Here is a 16,179-nt window from a genome sequence, read left to right as displayed (position 1 = left end):
CCTTCTTTGTGTGCAGACCTGAATGCAGGCGTGCCTTACCTTTCTACTGCTCTATTCGCCCTCGTGACTGGAGAATACACGTCATCCATCAGGACAGCATCTGGGTCTTTATGCAGGTAGTGGGGATATTCAAGGTCAAGATCAATGTGGATGTGGCGTTGAAGCGCGCGGTCAGGCTGTACAATTTAGCGCAGATACAAATAACGAGATGGAAAATGGTAGAGAAACGAGTTTAGATACTTGCGAAGAGAGGCAGAATATGAAAACAGAGGAAGGAAGAAGCTAATGAAGAGAACCGGTTGATCTAGAGGCTGTTCAGTGTAGGGGCCAGAGTTCGTGCAGGGTTCAGATCATGTGAAGAGAAGTTGAGATGAAATCGACAGTAACGGGGTTGAGTTTGTAACCCTCGGCGTCGATGCGACCATCATGCGAACGCCTGAAGACTAGTTGGGACTCGGACTTGGACCTTCTTCTCTTGGAGACACCATTCAGACGCTGGCGCTCCTTCTTGACGGTCTTGCCACCCTTGGGTGAAACATGAATCGACCGTGTGAACGTCTCTTCAGCTTCAGATACCTCGAGCTCCTGTTTGACCTGTACTTCCTGTGGTGAATGTGGAAGCATCATCGGCGCGTTGTCGTGTGGTGATGCTGCAAAAGACATTGCTGTGTTGTCGAAAGGTTCTGCCTCGATGAAAGAGCTCGATTCGCTATCTTCGACGAAGCGATTGTCCCCATCGCCAACCAATGCATCCGCTGGAGCAATGGTTTGCCCAATCATGGCATGAGTGCTTTGAACCTGTGACTGCCAGAATTACTGCAGCCCAGTCATACCGTGGTCGAGATCTGTGTGCTCAGGGGCGGTGGAGAAACTCCAGTTTGGGCCGGTCGATGATGAAGTGAGGTTGTCGGACTCAGTGATGGAGCTCAACTAAGACGGAAGGTAGCCTGTACCTGATGACATCGTGTCCTGCATTTGAATGGGCAGACCATATTCGATACTGTTGGCAGGCAAGGACCAGTCGTTGCAGAAGGATTCAGTGGTCGAGGCCTTCATAGGAAATCCTACAGTTCCTAGCGGAAGAGCATGGTGAAGACCAGACATTGACTGCATCAGGAGACCGTTGAAGGGGTGGGATGTTGCCAACTTGCCTCCGAGAACTAATTTCAGGTCGTCATCGCCTTTACACCATGTGCGAGCGATTCCACCTGGACTGGAAACGTACTTCAGGTCAAACCCAGCATCGTACTGTAGAAAAGTCATCTCAAACACCATGATGGGCGTTTGAAAATGCCAGGAACCTTAAACGGAGGAGTGCGCAATGGTATGCTGTATGTCAGACGTTGTACCAGGCTTTGGCGAGTGCGATCGATTCGTTCGTCTTGCTCAATCAACCAGTAACTTCTTGCCGATTGTATACACTGGTGAAATGCGTCCACATGAAGACAACGACTGTGGGTCAGGTTCGCATCGTTCAACGACGTGTCTCCTCAAGAGACGTGCCTTCGGACATTGTAATGTATCATTGTATCTTGATTACTTCTTCCTTGCGACCCAGAACACTGGGCGATATGTGTTCTGTAGCATACTCCTGGGGTTCGAAATGTATCCTGTCTCTTGTGCGCCTGACTCTTGCTTCTCAATCTCGAACCCTAGATGTTGTACAAGGGCTAGCACTTCATCGTTTGTCAGTTCAACGGACCCCGGATCACCAATCCCTGCATCATGACCATGGGTATGCTTGTATTTCCCATCGCTTTCGGCATCGTTGTTGGGCTCTCGAGGGGCCTGATGCCACAGTAGAGGTCCAAGGTTGGCCCACAGTCCACCAGGCTTGAGGCAATTACGCACAGCTTCGATGTACCGGATAACGTTGGGCGCAGTGTCGATGAAGAAAACGGCTGCAACTGCGTCGAAGGTGTCTTTGTAATCTGGTGAACTGTACAAGACGCAGAAGTCGCCTGTTGACATGCTCATTCGCTCGTGTGCTGGAACCTTCGAGCCTTGTTCTGTCGCCAGAGCAGTGCCTGGGTGTATGTCAGGAACTGCAAAAGTCTGAAATTGGTCGGCACGAGAGAGATGGTTTGAGCAGCTGAGAGCAAAAGGGGCAATGCTGAACTGCCCAGCTTTTTGCGTGTGGTTCAGTATCAGAGAGCTTGCCATCAATTCGTGATACGATATCTCGTTCCCTTCAACGCTGAAGCCAGCTTGACAGATGTTGAAGACAGAACGACCCAGGCCAGCGCCTGGCACTAGAACTTTGAGGTCTGATCTGTCCAATTCAGGCGTGTATTTCAATCTGCTTGCATACTCTGCACTCAGAGCTCTCAGGACTGGATCAAAACATTTCTCTCGCTCGACGTTGCCCTCAGCACTCCAATCTCGATAGAACTGATTGATACAGCTCCTTGCTTTGTCCATATCGTTTTGAGTCGTCTGTACGTTCAGATGATCCATGACAATAGAGTAGATCTGATACTCGTCCCGAGCATATTTCTCAGGCACGATAGATGCCACCCAGTCACTGTCAATAGTTGGTGCAATAAAGCCTTTGAAGCCAGCCATGAAGATGGCTTCAGCAAGCTCTGCATTGCTGTCAATGAGGTCGTCCAGCTTGTTCAAAGAGTCCAGGAGTGAGAAGGGGGGCTTGGATAACATCATCCAGTGATCTTGAGGTAGTGAGTAAAAAGCTTGTCGGCGGACATGGGTGCCATTGAAATGTGCCAGGCGGCGGTATGACCTGACAATTGTCAGTATCTAGGCTGGAGCTTACACGAGGGTGTAACTCACCGAAAGGAGTCCAAGACTGATAGAAGGTGACGCTTTTCATCTGGATCTGATAGAGGATCGAAGTCGCCTTCCCATTCTCGTGTCTCCATATTCGAGTAGTCCATGGCGAAAGAGCACCTCAGAAATTCTCTAGCTCTGTGCAGTAATAGCTAGAGCGCAAACTGAGTCTGTTTTGAAGTCGGATGGCAGAAGCCAAGTGCTTAGTCTAAAATGGAAGGAGCGTGGGGTACCAAAGTCCGTGCGCCAATGAGCTCTGGTGGGGTGAAATCAAGCTCACCTGCAGCAGCAACACAACACACTTACACGACACAATGACTACCACAGTCACGAACGGCGACGCGTCGCACGCGCCTATTGAGGTTTCCTTCCCGTTACCTAAGGCTCCACGGACGGACATCAACCTCCGGCTCCACGACAACGGTCCAAATATCACTCTCTTCCTGACCACGTCCACGCCTGATTCAGCATCTTCAGTGCCTCTAGGGTCTCTGGTATATGCAATGCCAAATGTATGGAAAAAATGCTTTCATTGTAGTCACCGCCGGGCACAAGCTAACGTTGACCTGTAGAGAGTCACACCAAGCCAGCCTCTTAGCACACCTCTCTTCACTCATAGCGCAACGCTCGACTTCACGACGCGGCTATCCAAAATACTCGCACGCAGAACTGGAAAGCCAATCTTCGTTAGTAGTTCAATCAGCTTTGCCAATGCTGGTATGGGAGGCACAGTTGAGGAAGAGATGGAAGGTTTCAAACGTGTTGTCGAAGTCGTCGTGGGTCTGCTGAATAAGGAGAAAGAGCCAACGAAATAAGAGGGGACACAGAGCCCACAACAGAAGGGATCAAGAGTCAGGAGATCTGTGCATGGCAGGAATACTGTCTGCAGCAGCCGATCCAGGTTGGAGGTATCAACATCCAGCCTCCCCCCACGGAGAGACAAGAACTCGACCAGCGACGTGCTCAGTCAACTGCCATCAACGAGAAGAAGATCGAACAACGAGTCAATCATTGCGTCTGAGAGGACACATCACGTCGCAGTGGAAAAGGCACCAAAATAATTCTCGAGACGCATGCTATTGGAAGACCAGCTATCCATTTTCCACTACGTTCAGCCCAGGATTACACTACCTCCTCATACCGCACAGGAGTGGAGTCATGTTCCAGCATTAGCTTCGTACATTCCCTCAAGCCGCTCCTTGGCGGACTGTTTGGCTTCCTCGGAGCTGTTGGGATTATTGATGGTAGCCTTCAGGCCGCCAGCGACATTGTTAGGGTTCTTGTCACCTTCAGACTTGCCGGCAGGCTCGAAGTGATGCGTTAGCACATGCGGGTTGTGGAAGTATATAATGCAACTATTCGGCTCACTTTGCTGTGCTGTTTGGACTTCTCAGAGGTGTTGGGGTTGTTGATGCTGGCCTTGTGGCCACCAGCAACCTGGGTGTCTGTAGACATGTCGATTGTAGGTTGTTGGTTGGTAGTGAAAAGGTTGGTAGCGTTGATGAAGTGTGTATGGGAAGTTGAGTTGATGGGTTGATGATGAGAGAAGAGAAGAGGAAAATAGGCATACTTCTACATCTACGGGCGCCTTGAGTTGTCATCATCTCACACTGCTCGTCGTACTCTACTGCTACGTCAATGATCGAAGTTTCTCGACAATCGGAAACATATCGTCAAGCGCAATCCAGCGATCATTTCGCTGTGCCGTCCCCATGACCCTTTGGAGGCTTATGCTTCAAGAAAGACAAAGGACGTCGTTAGCCCATCGCAGCAGATGAAGATATCACTGCAGGTTGACCCTATCCTAGCTACCGAAGGTTGTCGGGGTAACTACACAGTTAACAGCCAATTGCAAACGCCTCAGGCTGGCAACATGGGGAGATTCAAACGCCACTAGAGTGGGCATGGTAGAGGCAATTGCATATGAGACGTCAGAGTGCCCTGCCTGGCAGATGGGTACGCGGAGTGGACCCAGCCAGATGTCCAGTTCACGCTAGGATCTAAGATCTTGCATACGGGGACCTCGGGACATCTGGGTGACAGCTTGCATGCCCATTGAGGGTTCGCTGGGCGTGATTGCCTATGCAGCCCGCATGCTTTTAGACATAGCTTAATCGATCACCAACGTCGTTACGGCACGCTATAACGGAACTGATGCGAAGCGGTGAGCGTGCATGGACGTTGTGGTGAATGCATGATGTCACGTAAGTAAGGAATCGTGACTTCGTGACGACGCGTTACGCGACTAGCGCGACTGACGGCTTAATCCCAGAGGCTACTCCTCAGTCCACTACTTTCCTTCAAGCCAGCGATTCATCCGTGCTCGAACAAGCAGCTGTGCTTCAGTTCGACGATGAAGTTGAGTTTCTGAAAACTTCATGACATTTTGCGGTCAGGCATCCCTTGCACTTGCGTGATCAGCAACCACGGACACTCAAGGACTCTTTGGCAAGCAGATACAGAACTCTAGCAACCGGATTGTCATCGGTACCATTAGAACTCGAAGACTTACGGCAGTTGCACGACGAGTGACGAAGGGCCCGTGATGGCTCACTGAGCTCACGCCAAGTTCCACTTACCCTTACGTTACTGACAAGGGGCCTCGCTATAAGACGTTGCACAAGTACAAGCACAAGCACAAGCACAATAGGTCGTTATATATCGTATCCTTGCTCTTGAGAGCTAAGTCTATTCGTCTCAAGGTTGAGTGGGGTATCTTCTAATCTAAGTGTTCCTTCGAGAACGTGCTGTCGCCAGCACGAAGCGCCCGAGCCGTGTCACAACACCACGATCTTACTAAGACGCGATGACTCCTCAATCGAACACGCATCCTCATTTCCCATGTATCTAGGCAGCGACGCTCAAACCGAGAACCTTTCCAAGCGAGCCAATAGCTCAAGCCCATCGAAAATCCCAAGCGTGCATCGAGCCGCCTCAAGTCGCCCTTGCGCCCTTTCCTTTCATACGTAAACCGGAGTCCTAGGGCTGAGTTTTGTTGGACCGATCCAGCACCACTGTTGAGACACTACGGCCGAGTGTTCATTAGGGGCCTTCACTGCTACAAGTCCTAGCTCAGTATATCCCACGCCTCCAGCTGGCTGCCAGAGCCATCGTCGTTCGAGTGTTGTTGGTTGAGCATATGCTTGCTATAGCCTGAGTGATTTTGCGCGTACGCGCTGATCGTGCGCGAGGTATTGAGTGGAATAAATGTGTCGCTAGCAGCAACGAAAAGGCAGCAGGTGAGGGCCTCGCTGCGGTGAGAGTCATAATGCGTGACTTCGTGATTGTTTCAATCTCATGGCAATGGGTGATTGAGAAGAGAGAAGAGAGCATAAGACGAAGAAGGGATGTGCTTTGAAGACATGAAGAGAAAACCATCATGAATATCCAAAGTCATCATAGCCGTCGAAGAGGTCCGTGACTACCTTCATCATAGGCTCGAAGAGGCTCACTTCATCACCTGGCTCGCCACCAAAAACGCGAAGCTGATGAGACTCCACTGCCTTCGCTCTCTCCTGCTCCAACCGAAGTCGGTTCTGCCATACAAAATATGTTTGGTGCCAGTGGTCCGCGGAAACGTTTGCGATGGGCGCGTACGATGGCTGATAAGGAGAGACAATCGTCGACCGCGAAGAAGTGGTATCGAGCGAATTACTTCGGAAATGCTGAATGGCTTGATTTGTGTTATTGCCGTCTCGATGGCGAGGCCGACTTCTTGTCCGCTTCCTGTTGTGGCGTTTTCCCATTTTATAATGTGTTGTTGTTTTTAATGTTGTAAAGATACAAAAAGATGAAATGCGATGTACAAGAGGCAACGAAAAGTCGCCTCGCAAACCGAAGACTCCTGATAGTGGAGTGGCGGTCGGGAGACAGCCTTACCTTATATACGGGGGTGGATACGGAAGACGCAATCACTTCGCGATGCCAGATCATGCCTACAACAGTCAGGAGGCTGCAGTGACTCAGACACCATAATCGTGCAAGACAGGAAATGCTGGCGTGACAGATCCGCTTGCGGTCCGTGTCGGCGCGTGATTCGTCAGAATGATGAGTGATGTGGCGAAGCCGATACCGCTCCCTCAGGGAGTCAGAACATCAACACCAGCCCAACTTCGCTTTCAACAAAATTGCCTTTGTTTAGACTCACATCGATGACAGTTTTGCGCTCCGCGACGGAAGGGCGCGCTCTCAAGACGTTGACACAGCGACACCTGGGCACTACCTTCTGTTCTAAGCTCCTCCTGCACAGCCTCAAATTTTCTAGCACTTTCCATAGCGTTGCACCGGTCATCGACAGTTGACTGAAGCCGATCATCAAACACCGGAACACGTCAACTCAGGCTTCACCTCCTCGTACTTCAGGTTTCTATGATGTTCCGTGATGACCACATGCCGTATGGGTTGTTTCAAGGTACTCAAGGAAGAGACGGAATGCTGCCTGATAGGGTCACGAAGTGTTAACGGCTGTCCAGTCTGCGCATCCCACACCCGTACCGTCTGATCCCACGAAGCCGATGCCAATCGATCTCCTGCTGCCGAGAAGGCCACGTTTGTGACATAGTCCGTATGGCCCTCGAGCGTCTGCAGCAGAGGCCCCCAGTCTTCCTCAAGCCCAGACTTCACTTGCACTTCTTTTGGCATTTCCCGTCTGAACTGACGCCGAACAATGCTTCGCTCTGGCGTAAACACAAGCGCACCGTAGTATACCTGCATCGGCGCTTCTTGGATCCCAGATCCAGAGACCTGCAGCCACGGCGAGCTCTCGTAGCTGCAGCGGTCGGAATGCAAGCGTAATTGTCCGGAGAACGTCCCTGCAGTACCCTAGTCGCGGAAGCTAGGTGGAACCACATCAAGTTCAGCCGAAGTGCAAGCCAAGCCTCGTCTTGATATGCCTGGTTTCTTATATGCTGCGGTAGAAGAGTACAGCAATTGGCAGCAGTCACGAGTGATGAGTGAAGATCAGAAGGACGATATTCGGAACATGTGTGACCTGGCTCTAGAACATGGGCTCGACCTGCAGTAGCTCTACAAAGACCAAGATCCCGATTTTTTCCATCTCGAAAGGCATAAAGATTGGAGTGGCTCGGCGTTTCATACGCGACATTGAACACTGGGTTCAGCAGCTGAAGGTGTGATTACTATAGATTGAGGCGAGCTCTGCGTTTTCAGCTTGACAGAGTATAACCTTGGATTTACTTCTACATTCAGCTGTACAAACATGCATGCAAGCCCAGAGCTCTTCCACTGTGATCCCTGCGTGCCTGAAGTGGCCTCTAGCGCTGTCCTGCTTGCCGCCGACCATATCGATGCGCCACTCTAGGAAAGTGTCAAAGCCTTGCTCGGGCGCGTCTTCGAAAATACGCCAGTTCTTCTTGATGAACGCTTTCAGCTCCGCAAAGAACTCTTCGATCAGGTTCAGATCAGGTGAGTAAGGCGACAGGTACATCAGCTTGACGCCAGCATTGCAGCACATCTGCTCGAGTCGCTCCGTGTGGTGGAAGGACGCATTGTCCATCACGAGCACAGACTTTGGCTCCGGCCACCTACCGCAATGGGGGAGCAGCTGCTCTATGTAGTCGTCGACGATCATATCGCGGATGAGATCGTGCTGCTAGGTAGCGAGGTGTGGCGCCATGCTTTGAAAGGTCGACCTGCGCAACGATCAGAGTACAGTTCGTGCGACGTTGTACCTTGCATCACGAGGGCGTTGCGCAAATACAAACAGCGGTTCTTCTGGGCTCCGTCGCTAATGTTCCAGCGTATTCCATGGGCTTGCTGACGAGATCGACGCGGTAAAGCTTGTGAAGATGGCCGTGCAAACATCACCTTTGCCTATTGCCTGTTCGATCCATACTGCAATGCTGCAAACATCCAATAGAGTACGCTATAGCGATGATCATGTCAGTTGTTGTCGACCTTCGTCGTCAATCGCGTGTCGTGCCGCGAGGCGAGGTACCAGTCGCATCCGAAGGAACCACTAATACCTACTGGTCAGCTGAAGCCTTGGGTCCAAGCGAGATGCGGGCGCCTGCGCCTCAAGCAGCCTTCCTTAGCGAAGCTTCTTCTGGCTTCACAGCAGACGACAAGCGCCTCGTCCGCGATCTGAAGCCGTTGGAGATAGTCCGACTGGCATCGGCTTCGGATGACGAGACGGTGCGGGTGTGGGATGCAAAGACTGGACAGCCGGTACACACTCTTAACTTCTCAAGGAATATTGTAAGGCCGACGCACATACTCAACGACCATATCGACAGGTACAGTAGCGTGGCCTTCTCAGCGGCAGGAGATCGATTGGCATTGGCTTCGTGGGATAAGACGGTGCGAGTGTGGGATGCTAAGACTGGACAGCCGCTGCACACGCTTGAGCTTACAAACCGGGTCCGCAAAGTGGCCTTCTCAAGGGATGGAGCGCACCTGAAAACGAGTCGCGGGTCCATGTTGCTTCCGCTAGCAACTCTGTCTACGTCTACTTTTCCTCCTAAGTCTTCTGTAGAGCGCATCTTTGTGGGGCATAGTTGGTTGACGGTAAACTCACAAGATACGCTTTGGATACCTGCTGACTGCCGGCCCAGCCATACTGATGTTCACAGCTGTCGGGTTGCGTTCGGGTACACCTCTGGGAGGGTGTTACTGCTCGAGTTGTGGTAAGCCCATTTTTGTTTTACGTGCAGTTTCACTTGGTTTCGCATTTCAGAATGACTGCAGTAGTACAGCAAGCGTATTTAAGCTATAGATGTAGTGCTCCTAAGATTACGCATCTACATATCCTTGTATCGAGATAGGTCATTGTTATGCAGAGGGTTACAGTATCCAATATAGTCATGAGCGACTGCTTAAGGGTTGCCCAAAGCTGTCTACTCAGTCGGTAAGCGTGATCCGCGTAAGCAAGGCATCTTGCCGGATATTGTAGGTGTGGCTGTGAACCCCTGCTTGCAAGCTGGCAGAAACGGTGTTGCAGCTGTGTGCAGGGGTGAATCGCTAGCGGCTTGTACCTAGATGGGCTGTTGAGCCAGCACAGTCAACGACCTTGACCATGTCACTTCTGGTTTTCCGGGTGACTGCCTCCAGGACGCTCCACTCTGATCACAGCCTTGGTCACAATGAACATGGGGGCACGTGATGTCTGCCGCCTAGAGATGGCGTTCAAGGCGGCCAAACAGCAGTTCATGCAGGCACCAGAGACCATGATCTGAACAATCTGGGTATGATGTCCGAGGCTCCGCAAGGCTGCCGTTCCTTTGATGCGCTAGCAAGTGTCATCGCGGGTGCCATCGCGTGTACGCGCCCACACGTACTCACGTTCGCCCTTTGACGCCTGCTACGCAGCCGCTTACCGTTCAATCGAAGTCACATGAACTATCGTCCGTAATCGAAGCTTACAGCCTCAAGCAGAGCCTGGCAGACGTCATTATAGAAGTCGGAGGTTCAGCGTGGTGTTTTGCCGACATCTCCAGGTCGGCTCTCCACCATCAGTATCCGGACCCTAGTCTGGCACCGAGCGACCACTCTCATCAGTCGGAAACAAGTCGAAACGCGTAAGCCGAGTTATCTTTTGCTACGTAAAGCGTCATTTACGTCAGAAACACCCCGCATTAGACTTGTGATCGCTGCTGTCACCACTTGGCTGCACCTTGGAGGCGGTGCTATATACCGACGTCCGCCAGAAGTGGCTGGTTAAGTATGGATCATCTTCCTCTTTCCATACATCCGTAACTTAGTTATTTTTCGATTTTCCATCACTTAAATCTTTAGCAATCATCTTATAATGACATTCGGATTGAGAGCAGCTTTGCTGGCTCTAGGTAATTGACTGCACGACGAAACATATCCGCACTAGCTCACAGTCATCATAGCAGTAACCACGGTCTCCGCACAGTATGGCCCTGGTGGTCAATATGGCCCAGGCGGATCGAACAACAACGGCAACGGCAATGATAACAACGGAGGGTTTGGCAGCGGGCGGGGCGGCCCATCACAGTCCTTCATCGACGGCCGGCAAAAGGTCCTCATCGCACATGGCGTTCTAGCATCGTTGGCGTTCGTTCTGTTCTTCCCCATCGGCAGCATCCTCATCCGTCTGGGCTTTTTTCGCGGTGCATGGCTCATCCACGGCTTGTTTCAGCTCTTCGCATACCTGGTGTATACAGCGGCGGTTGGCATCGGTATCTGGCTTGCCAGACAGGCACCTACTCAAGTAGGCCTGCTTCACAGTTACCATCCCATTGTTGGTCTCATCCTTTTCGTTTTGTTGTTCTTCCAGCCCATCATGGGTTACATCCATCATCTGAGGTATAAGAAGTACCAATGCCGCACACTCTGGTCTTATGGGCATCTGTGGCTTGGACGAATCGCTATCACCCTGGGTATGATCAATGGAGGACTCGGCCTGCTTCTTGCATACGACGCACCTCTGGGTTTTGCGCCTAGTCGCCCCCAGGTCATCGCATACGGCATCGTTGCTGCTATCATATGGCTGCTGTATGTCACTGCGGCTATTGTTGGAGAGCGGAGGAGGTCAATTGCTGGAAAGAAGATCGATGACGAAAGCTCTCCAGCCAGCTCGCTGGCTCCTCGAAAAGAGCGCTATGCGTAAGTGATCGACTGCAACGATTGGAGTGTTCATACATGCTAACTACACAATAGATACCGTTACAACTAGAGCTTTGCAAGTTTATGTATGGTATATCCTAAGGCAACATCAACATCAAATAGAATCAAAATAGACGTTCGAAATTCAAGTCACACCTCCTGTGTTCCCTAAGCGTGCTTTCAGTACTTGTGGTGGAAATGAGGACTGACAAATACGATGCAAACTTTTCCGGCTCTCATCTGCAGGTTCAGCCATGTCCGTTTGCACACGATATCTTCAAATCATGCACGATGAAAATGTGGGGAACTGAATGGTCTCCACCCAGTCATGCGTGACTTTGGTCCCTGACGCTAAGCCCCACACTGCATGGAGAGTGAGTCTTGGCTGCCCTTTTGGTAGGCGGTCTGCGCGCGTGTATGCCATCGATGCATCACGAATTGTTCTGGCCGCGTCCCGTCGGGAGAGATGCCGATCTCGTGAGGACGTCTTTTTTCTCTGATGCTTGAGTCTGCATCACTCATGGGCGATCTACCAAATACCAGGGACAGTTCGTGATGGGCAAACCCAAACTTTCCTTGCAGGTACCGGCTGAACACACCATCCAACTCAACCCCGCAGAAGGCGCGCCAGACTCACTTCTTCATGGACAACTGTCGTTCAGCAACGTACCACCACAATGCAATATTCAAATTACACTTGCAAGAGTTGGGCGACTAGAGCGAGGAAAAGAGACGACGAGTGGGACTGCCTCGAAGATTCTCATGAGTGAGCTTGGCTTCATGGGATCACAGAAAGAGCAGAAACGCCATCAATTCGATTACGAGACTGCAGAGAAGCTTTGTGGATGTTTGATAAGCCCGCCACAGGGAGGAGCTGGATCAAAAACTGTCAAGTGCTACTTCGAACTGCCGATTCCTTCATACCTTCCTGCAACGGCGGCGCTTCCATCTGTCGATATCTCGTATGCCATTTTCGCAACATGCGTCTTGCCAAACGGGAAGACTTCACAAACAAGCCAGGACTTGCGCGTTCTTCGCGAAAATGCCGAGTCTATACGCCTGGATCCATCGCGAACAGTGTCTTTCCCAGAGACTTCCTTCGCCGTTCGAGCTAGCTTCGATCCGCCTGATCTCGGTTCCAAGAATATTACCATCCCAACCACACTGCAACTGAACGGCCTCAACCTGCCGCTCATCAGCTCCATGCGCATCACTGAGACACGCTGGCTAGTCCCCCGTGAAATAAAATGGGAATTTGAAGAGACCGCCATCATAATCACCGGTTTTCCAGACGCTACAGGCCATCTCCCAATGTCAACTGCTGAACGCGTCCTCAAGAAGCGCAAACTCGCAACCGGAAAAGAGAAATTGAAGCTGAAGTACCCCTTCACACGACCCGGAAACACATACATCCGCATGCTCCCAGACAACACAGGCATGGAAATCTCCTTCAACGTCACAGCCCTCAAAGACATCTCGCTTGGCGATAGCACCGCGCTCTCCGTCGCAGGAGGACATATCATGCACACCGTGCTCTCGTCCGAAGCACCCATCGATCCCAGCTTACCGCAGAAGAGGTTCGCGGTGTATCTCGAGTACAAACTGCACGTCTGGCTGCGTATCGGTGAGGATGTATTCGACGAAGCGTCTGGAGATTTGGTGAACCGAAAGATGGACGAGATGGCGTACACTGTTTTGTGTCCGCTGACGACGCAACAGGCGATGGATGGCCAGCATAATGGCCAGGATGAGGAGCCGGCGCCGATGATTCCACCATGTTATGACGGAGTGTGGGAACAACCTCCTCCCGATTACAGTACTTACAGCTGAGCGCTCCACGGACCTGTCAAGGTTACCTGCCGACGCATACATTGCAACTCCACTGAAAAAGAGGCAGTGCATGGGGCAATCAGTCTTGACAGATATGATCGAAGGTGAACCCAATGCACAACTCTTGAAAGATGGGAGTCAATCCATACTGAGGCACATCCGCCACGGCAGTAAACTCCGAAGGTGCTGCCGGCGGCTGCTGATCACGTGGAGCTGCGAGCGCAACACTCTGGAGGAGTGAAAGGAGAGGCCGGGTCAAGATAGCAGACCAGACGAACTTGCCTTGCGCCGGACTGAGCACTATAGCCGTCCGAGCGACGCAGGGGAAGTCGGTGACGTAGAAGACGAACACTACGGAGCTTAGACAGAAGGGAGTTGAGCAAGGAGAATAGAATTTAATGCAAAGGAGACATCGCTAATGCCAATCTTCCATCAACCATCATTCCTCGTCAAATCACCAACTGATTACTTGGTCTTCTTTTCAATAGGTTTCAACCCATACCACCCAATGACTGCCATTCCGACGAATGCGCTCAAGCAACTAAACACCAGCGCCACGATACCTCTTCCTGTAAATCCTGCTGGTAACTCTCCTGGGCTCTTATTCTCGCCCGTCAAGTCCAGCACATCAACCGTATTTCCTGCAGCGTTGCCAACCACAGGCACATCACCTGCTTTGCACACGTCCCAGTGGTCTTGCGGAATCTTGCCCGAGAGCTGGGACTGTAGGGTGAGAGGTGCTTCGATCAATGTTATGGCGAGACCGGACGCCATGTGCCATTCGAGGTGGCAATGCTATTTTATATCAGCGTCGTAACTAATAGTCAGCAATGGGGAGATGGAAGGGGGACGTACGAAGAGCCAAATTCCCGGATTATTAGACTGGAAGCGCAGCACAATATGTCCATTGGGCCTCACAAGCACCGTATCTCTCCGTATCGGCGTAGCAGCAAAGGCGATCTGCGTGGCATTGTTGGGATCGAAAGCGCCTGCTTCTTCCTCCGAGCGGGCGATGACCTGGAAGGCGTGGCCGTGCAGATGGAACGGGTGCTTTCCCGGGTCGTCGTTGTTGAGGATGATTTCTACGACTTGGTTTTGTGACAGCACGAACGGGTTCGTGTTATAACCGTAAATGAGGGGGTTGGTGGCGTTGGCGCTAGTGGAGAGGGTTGTGTAGAGGGTGGGGACTTTGGGGGCGACGTAGGTGATATCGTTGACTGAGAGGTGTGAGTTGATGCGAGGGTACCATTGATACAGAGTTATGGCTTACAGAAAGCGTAGTTGGCGCCGTCGTTGAGATTATCCATCTTCATGTCAAGGGTGATGGACTGGTCGACGTTGGAGTAGATGGATTCTTTGTCGTATGGGACAAGTGTGAAGTCGTCGAATTGGGAGTCGAATGAGTCGATCAATTTGGCCTCGGGCTTTGCCTTGGTATCGTCGTAGACGAGCCATCCTGTAACATTGGGGTTCAGGCCGTCTGGGAAAACGTCGAAGAGATCCTGCGAAGTCATGTTAGCAAAGTGGTATGGTTGAAGGAAGTACGAAACCTACCTCATCCATAGAGCCGACGAATGCAAAGTTTGAACTTGTGTCATTCTTCGCAGTGACCAAGACACTATACCTCTGGGCTGCAGTCACATAAAGCATCTCTGCGTCCATGGGCTCTGTATAGATGCCATCGACTTCAACGATACGCATAGTATGATCCTCGAACCACACATACTGCGCCGCAAAAGCACCAATATTGATCATACGGAACATGTACGTCTTCCCCGGCTCAATCTTGACAGACAGGTTCTGTGTGTCATTGACCAAAGCGGCCTGAGGTACAGGCTCCGCTCCAGAAGGATTCGCAATGCTGATGAAGCCCGACATCAGCTTGGGCATCGACTCATGGTACCAATCTGAGAAGGTGAGAACAACCTCCTCGTCGTACTGGCCCTTGAAAGGGTTCTCTGGGTCTTTGACGATAAGAGGTCCGCGAAGACCATCTGGATACTGGCCGCGCACATGGCTGTGGTACCAGTATGTGCCTGGCTGATCGATGGTGAAGTTGTATGTGAACGATGATCCGGGGAGGATTCCGCATTGAGTAACGGCGACGGGGCCGTCCATGTGCGTTGTACCGTTCATGTACAGCCCATGGAAGTGCAGACTTGTGCTCTCATTACGCAGTGAGTTCTTGACGTTGACGATGACTTGGTCGCCTTTGGTTGCGACAATGGAAGGAATCGGCCATTGTCCATTGATGCCGATGACCGGGCGGTTATACTGGCCGTCCGGGTTGGCATGTGTCCATGCTACGTCGAAGTCATATGTCAAGGTAGCGGTCCGGGCTAATGAGATGAAAAGACATATTGGGAGGAGGAAGCTCGTCAGGGAGATAGCCATGGTGAAGCTGGAGAAACCTCGACCGAGGCAGGACGAGGAAATGAAACTTGAGACTGGAGAAGTACAACAGCGACCAGCGACTGATCCTGCCCTTGAGATCAAAGCTGATCAGATGAAAAAGATAAGATGCTCCCAGCCAAGGACCGCAGGAGGCGCGATCAGATAAGCCCGAGCTGTCGACAAAGCCTTCTCTCGCTACACAAAAAATCCCGGCTTGCCTGTATGATCAGTGGAATGTCAAGATTATCAGATCATCGGTCGATAACCCAGTTCCAGAGCCGCCATCAAGTGGGTTGACCTCGCGATTTGCGCGCCGTACTCCCTCATTCAAAATCCGGCACTACAAATGTCACTCTACTCCACCTTACGGCGCCCTCCCTCCGGTGCTGCGTCGCTCATGCGATTCGTCGAAACTCGAACGGTTCCCTGTAGCGCAAAGTTTGTACGGTTTTATCGACCCATCTGATAATCTGGACCCCGATCGCCACAGGCGAAGGGTAAGCGAACTGCTTGTTTGCATCTCAAGGCCGCGCTAGCCGGGGTAGGTCGAGGCTTGATTGGAATAGGCGTCCTTGGCGG

At 51.6% G+C, this 16,179-nt stretch overlaps 10 protein-coding genes across 10 annotated transcripts; 4 read left to right on the top strand and 6 right to left on the bottom strand.

The window, feature by feature from the left end:
- Nucleotides 1-232: 232 nt before the first annotated feature.
- BU25DRAFT_463509 (uncharacterized protein) lies at nucleotides 233-780 on the bottom strand (the record flags this gene model as incomplete). The annotated part of the gene is made up of 2 exons (XM_033710609.1): nucleotides 233-304; nucleotides 382-780. 2 exons carry the CDS (start codon nucleotides 778-780, stop codon nucleotides 233-235), a joined length of 471 nt encoding a protein of 156 aa, XP_033555927.1.
- A 756-nt stretch (nucleotides 781-1,536) lies between these two features.
- Nucleotides 1,537-2,879, bottom strand: BU25DRAFT_353802 (methyltransferase; the record flags this gene model as incomplete). Its single annotated transcript, XM_033703478.1, has 2 exons — nucleotides 1,537-2,740; nucleotides 2,791-2,879. The coding sequence occupies 2 exons, from the start codon at nucleotides 2,877-2,879 to the stop codon at nucleotides 1,537-1,539; spliced, it is 1,293 nt and encodes a 430-aa protein (XP_033555926.1).
- A 222-nt stretch (nucleotides 2,880-3,101) lies between these two features.
- BU25DRAFT_353959 (uncharacterized protein) lies at nucleotides 3,102-3,602 on the top strand (the record flags this gene model as incomplete). The annotated part of the gene is made up of 2 exons (XM_033703487.1): nucleotides 3,102-3,299; nucleotides 3,360-3,602. The coding sequence occupies 2 exons, from the start codon at nucleotides 3,102-3,104 to the stop codon at nucleotides 3,600-3,602; spliced, it is 441 nt and encodes a 146-aa protein (XP_033555925.1).
- Nucleotides 3,603-3,943: 341 nt separating this feature from the next.
- On the bottom strand, nucleotides 3,944-4,242 carry BU25DRAFT_353773 (conidiation protein 6; the record flags this gene model as incomplete). The annotated part of the gene is made up of 2 exons (XM_033703474.1): nucleotides 3,944-4,093; nucleotides 4,144-4,242. 2 exons carry the CDS (start codon nucleotides 4,240-4,242, stop codon nucleotides 3,944-3,946), a joined length of 249 nt encoding a protein of 82 aa, XP_033555924.1.
- Nucleotides 4,243-6,164: 1,922 nt separating this feature from the next.
- Nucleotides 6,165-6,533, bottom strand: BU25DRAFT_353902 (uncharacterized protein; the record flags this gene model as incomplete). The annotated part of the gene is made up of 1 exon (XM_033703483.1): nucleotides 6,165-6,533. The coding sequence occupies one exon, from the start codon at nucleotides 6,531-6,533 to the stop codon at nucleotides 6,165-6,167; it is 369 nt and encodes a 122-aa protein (XP_033555923.1).
- A 718-nt stretch (nucleotides 6,534-7,251) lies between these two features.
- On the bottom strand, nucleotides 7,252-7,563 carry BU25DRAFT_327274 (uncharacterized protein; the record flags this gene model as incomplete). The annotated part of the gene is made up of 1 exon (XM_033702302.1): nucleotides 7,252-7,563. A coding segment is annotated over one exon (312 nt), but the record flags the coding sequence as incomplete, so codon positions are not given.
- A 1,242-nt stretch (nucleotides 7,564-8,805) lies between these two features.
- BU25DRAFT_353836 (WD40 repeat-like protein) lies at nucleotides 8,806-9,435 on the top strand (the record flags this gene model as incomplete). The annotated part of the gene is made up of 1 exon (XM_033703481.1): nucleotides 8,806-9,435. The coding sequence occupies one exon, from the start codon at nucleotides 8,806-8,808 to the stop codon at nucleotides 9,433-9,435; it is 630 nt and encodes a 209-aa protein (XP_033555921.1).
- Nucleotides 9,436-10,466: 1,031 nt separating this feature from the next.
- BU25DRAFT_415914 (uncharacterized protein) lies at nucleotides 10,467-11,526 on the top strand. The gene is made up of 3 exons (XM_033707647.1): nucleotides 10,467-10,589; nucleotides 10,641-11,376; nucleotides 11,431-11,526. Exons 1-3 carry the CDS (start codon nucleotides 10,553-10,555, stop codon nucleotides 11,444-11,446), a joined length of 789 nt encoding a protein of 262 aa, XP_033555920.1. The 5' UTR covers nucleotides 10,467-10,552; the 3' UTR covers nucleotides 11,447-11,526.
- A 368-nt stretch (nucleotides 11,527-11,894) lies between these two features.
- Nucleotides 11,895-13,634, top strand: BU25DRAFT_415913 (uncharacterized protein). The gene has a single exon (XM_033707646.1). It carries the CDS (start codon nucleotides 11,932-11,934, stop codon nucleotides 13,204-13,206), a length of 1,275 nt encoding a protein of 424 aa, XP_033555919.1. The 5' UTR covers nucleotides 11,895-11,931; the 3' UTR covers nucleotides 13,207-13,634.
- BU25DRAFT_415912 (multicopper oxidase) lies at nucleotides 13,585-15,819 on the bottom strand. The gene is made up of 4 exons (XM_033707645.1): nucleotides 14,761-15,819; nucleotides 14,477-14,708; nucleotides 14,062-14,423; nucleotides 13,585-14,001 (listed from the first exon to the last, which is right to left on the bottom strand). The coding sequence occupies exons 1-4, from the start codon at nucleotides 15,598-15,600 to the stop codon at nucleotides 13,672-13,674; spliced, it is 1,764 nt and encodes a 587-aa protein (XP_033555918.1). The 5' UTR covers nucleotides 15,601-15,819; the 3' UTR covers nucleotides 13,585-13,671.
- Nucleotides 15,820-16,179: the final 360 nt, after the last annotated feature.

Source organism: Macroventuria anomochaeta, assembly GCF_010093625.1.
Source record: "Macroventuria anomochaeta strain CBS 525.71 unplaced genomic scaffold BU25scaffold_52, whole genome shotgun sequence".
NCBI lineage: Eukaryota > Fungi > Ascomycota > Dothideomycetes > Pleosporales > Didymellaceae > Macroventuria > Macroventuria anomochaeta.
Note: the sequence above shows the minus strand (reverse complement) of the source record. Positions and strands in the feature narration are given on the sequence as shown.

What these genes read in the sequence shown, in the direction of transcription:
- BU25DRAFT_415914 (XM_033707647.1), top strand. Translation starts at nt 10,553, where the DNA reads ATGACATTCGGATTGAGAGCAGCTTTGCTGGCTCTAG. An exon ending in AGCAGCTTTGCTGGCTCTAG is followed by an intron (nt 10,590 to 10,640) that starts GTAATTGACTGC and finishes CAGTCATCATAG; the next exon opens with CAGTAACCACGGTCTCCGCA.
- BU25DRAFT_415912 (XM_033707645.1), bottom strand. Translation starts at nt 15,600, where the DNA reads ATGGCTATCTCCCTGACGAGCTTCCTCCTCCCAATATGTCTTTTCATC. An exon ending in TCGTCGGCTCTATGGATGAG is followed by an intron (nt 14,709 to 14,760) that starts GTAGGTTTCGTA and finishes ATGACTTCGCAG; the next exon opens with GATCTCTTCGACGTTTTCCC. An exon ending in ATCCGGGAATTTGGCTCTTC is followed by an intron (nt 14,002 to 14,061) that starts GTACGTCCCCCT and finishes GATATAAAATAG; the next exon opens with CATTGCCACCTCGAATGGCA.
- BU25DRAFT_415913 (XM_033707646.1), top strand. Translation starts at nt 11,932, where the DNA reads ATGGGCAAACCCAAACTTTCCTTGCAGGTACCGGCTGAACACACCATC.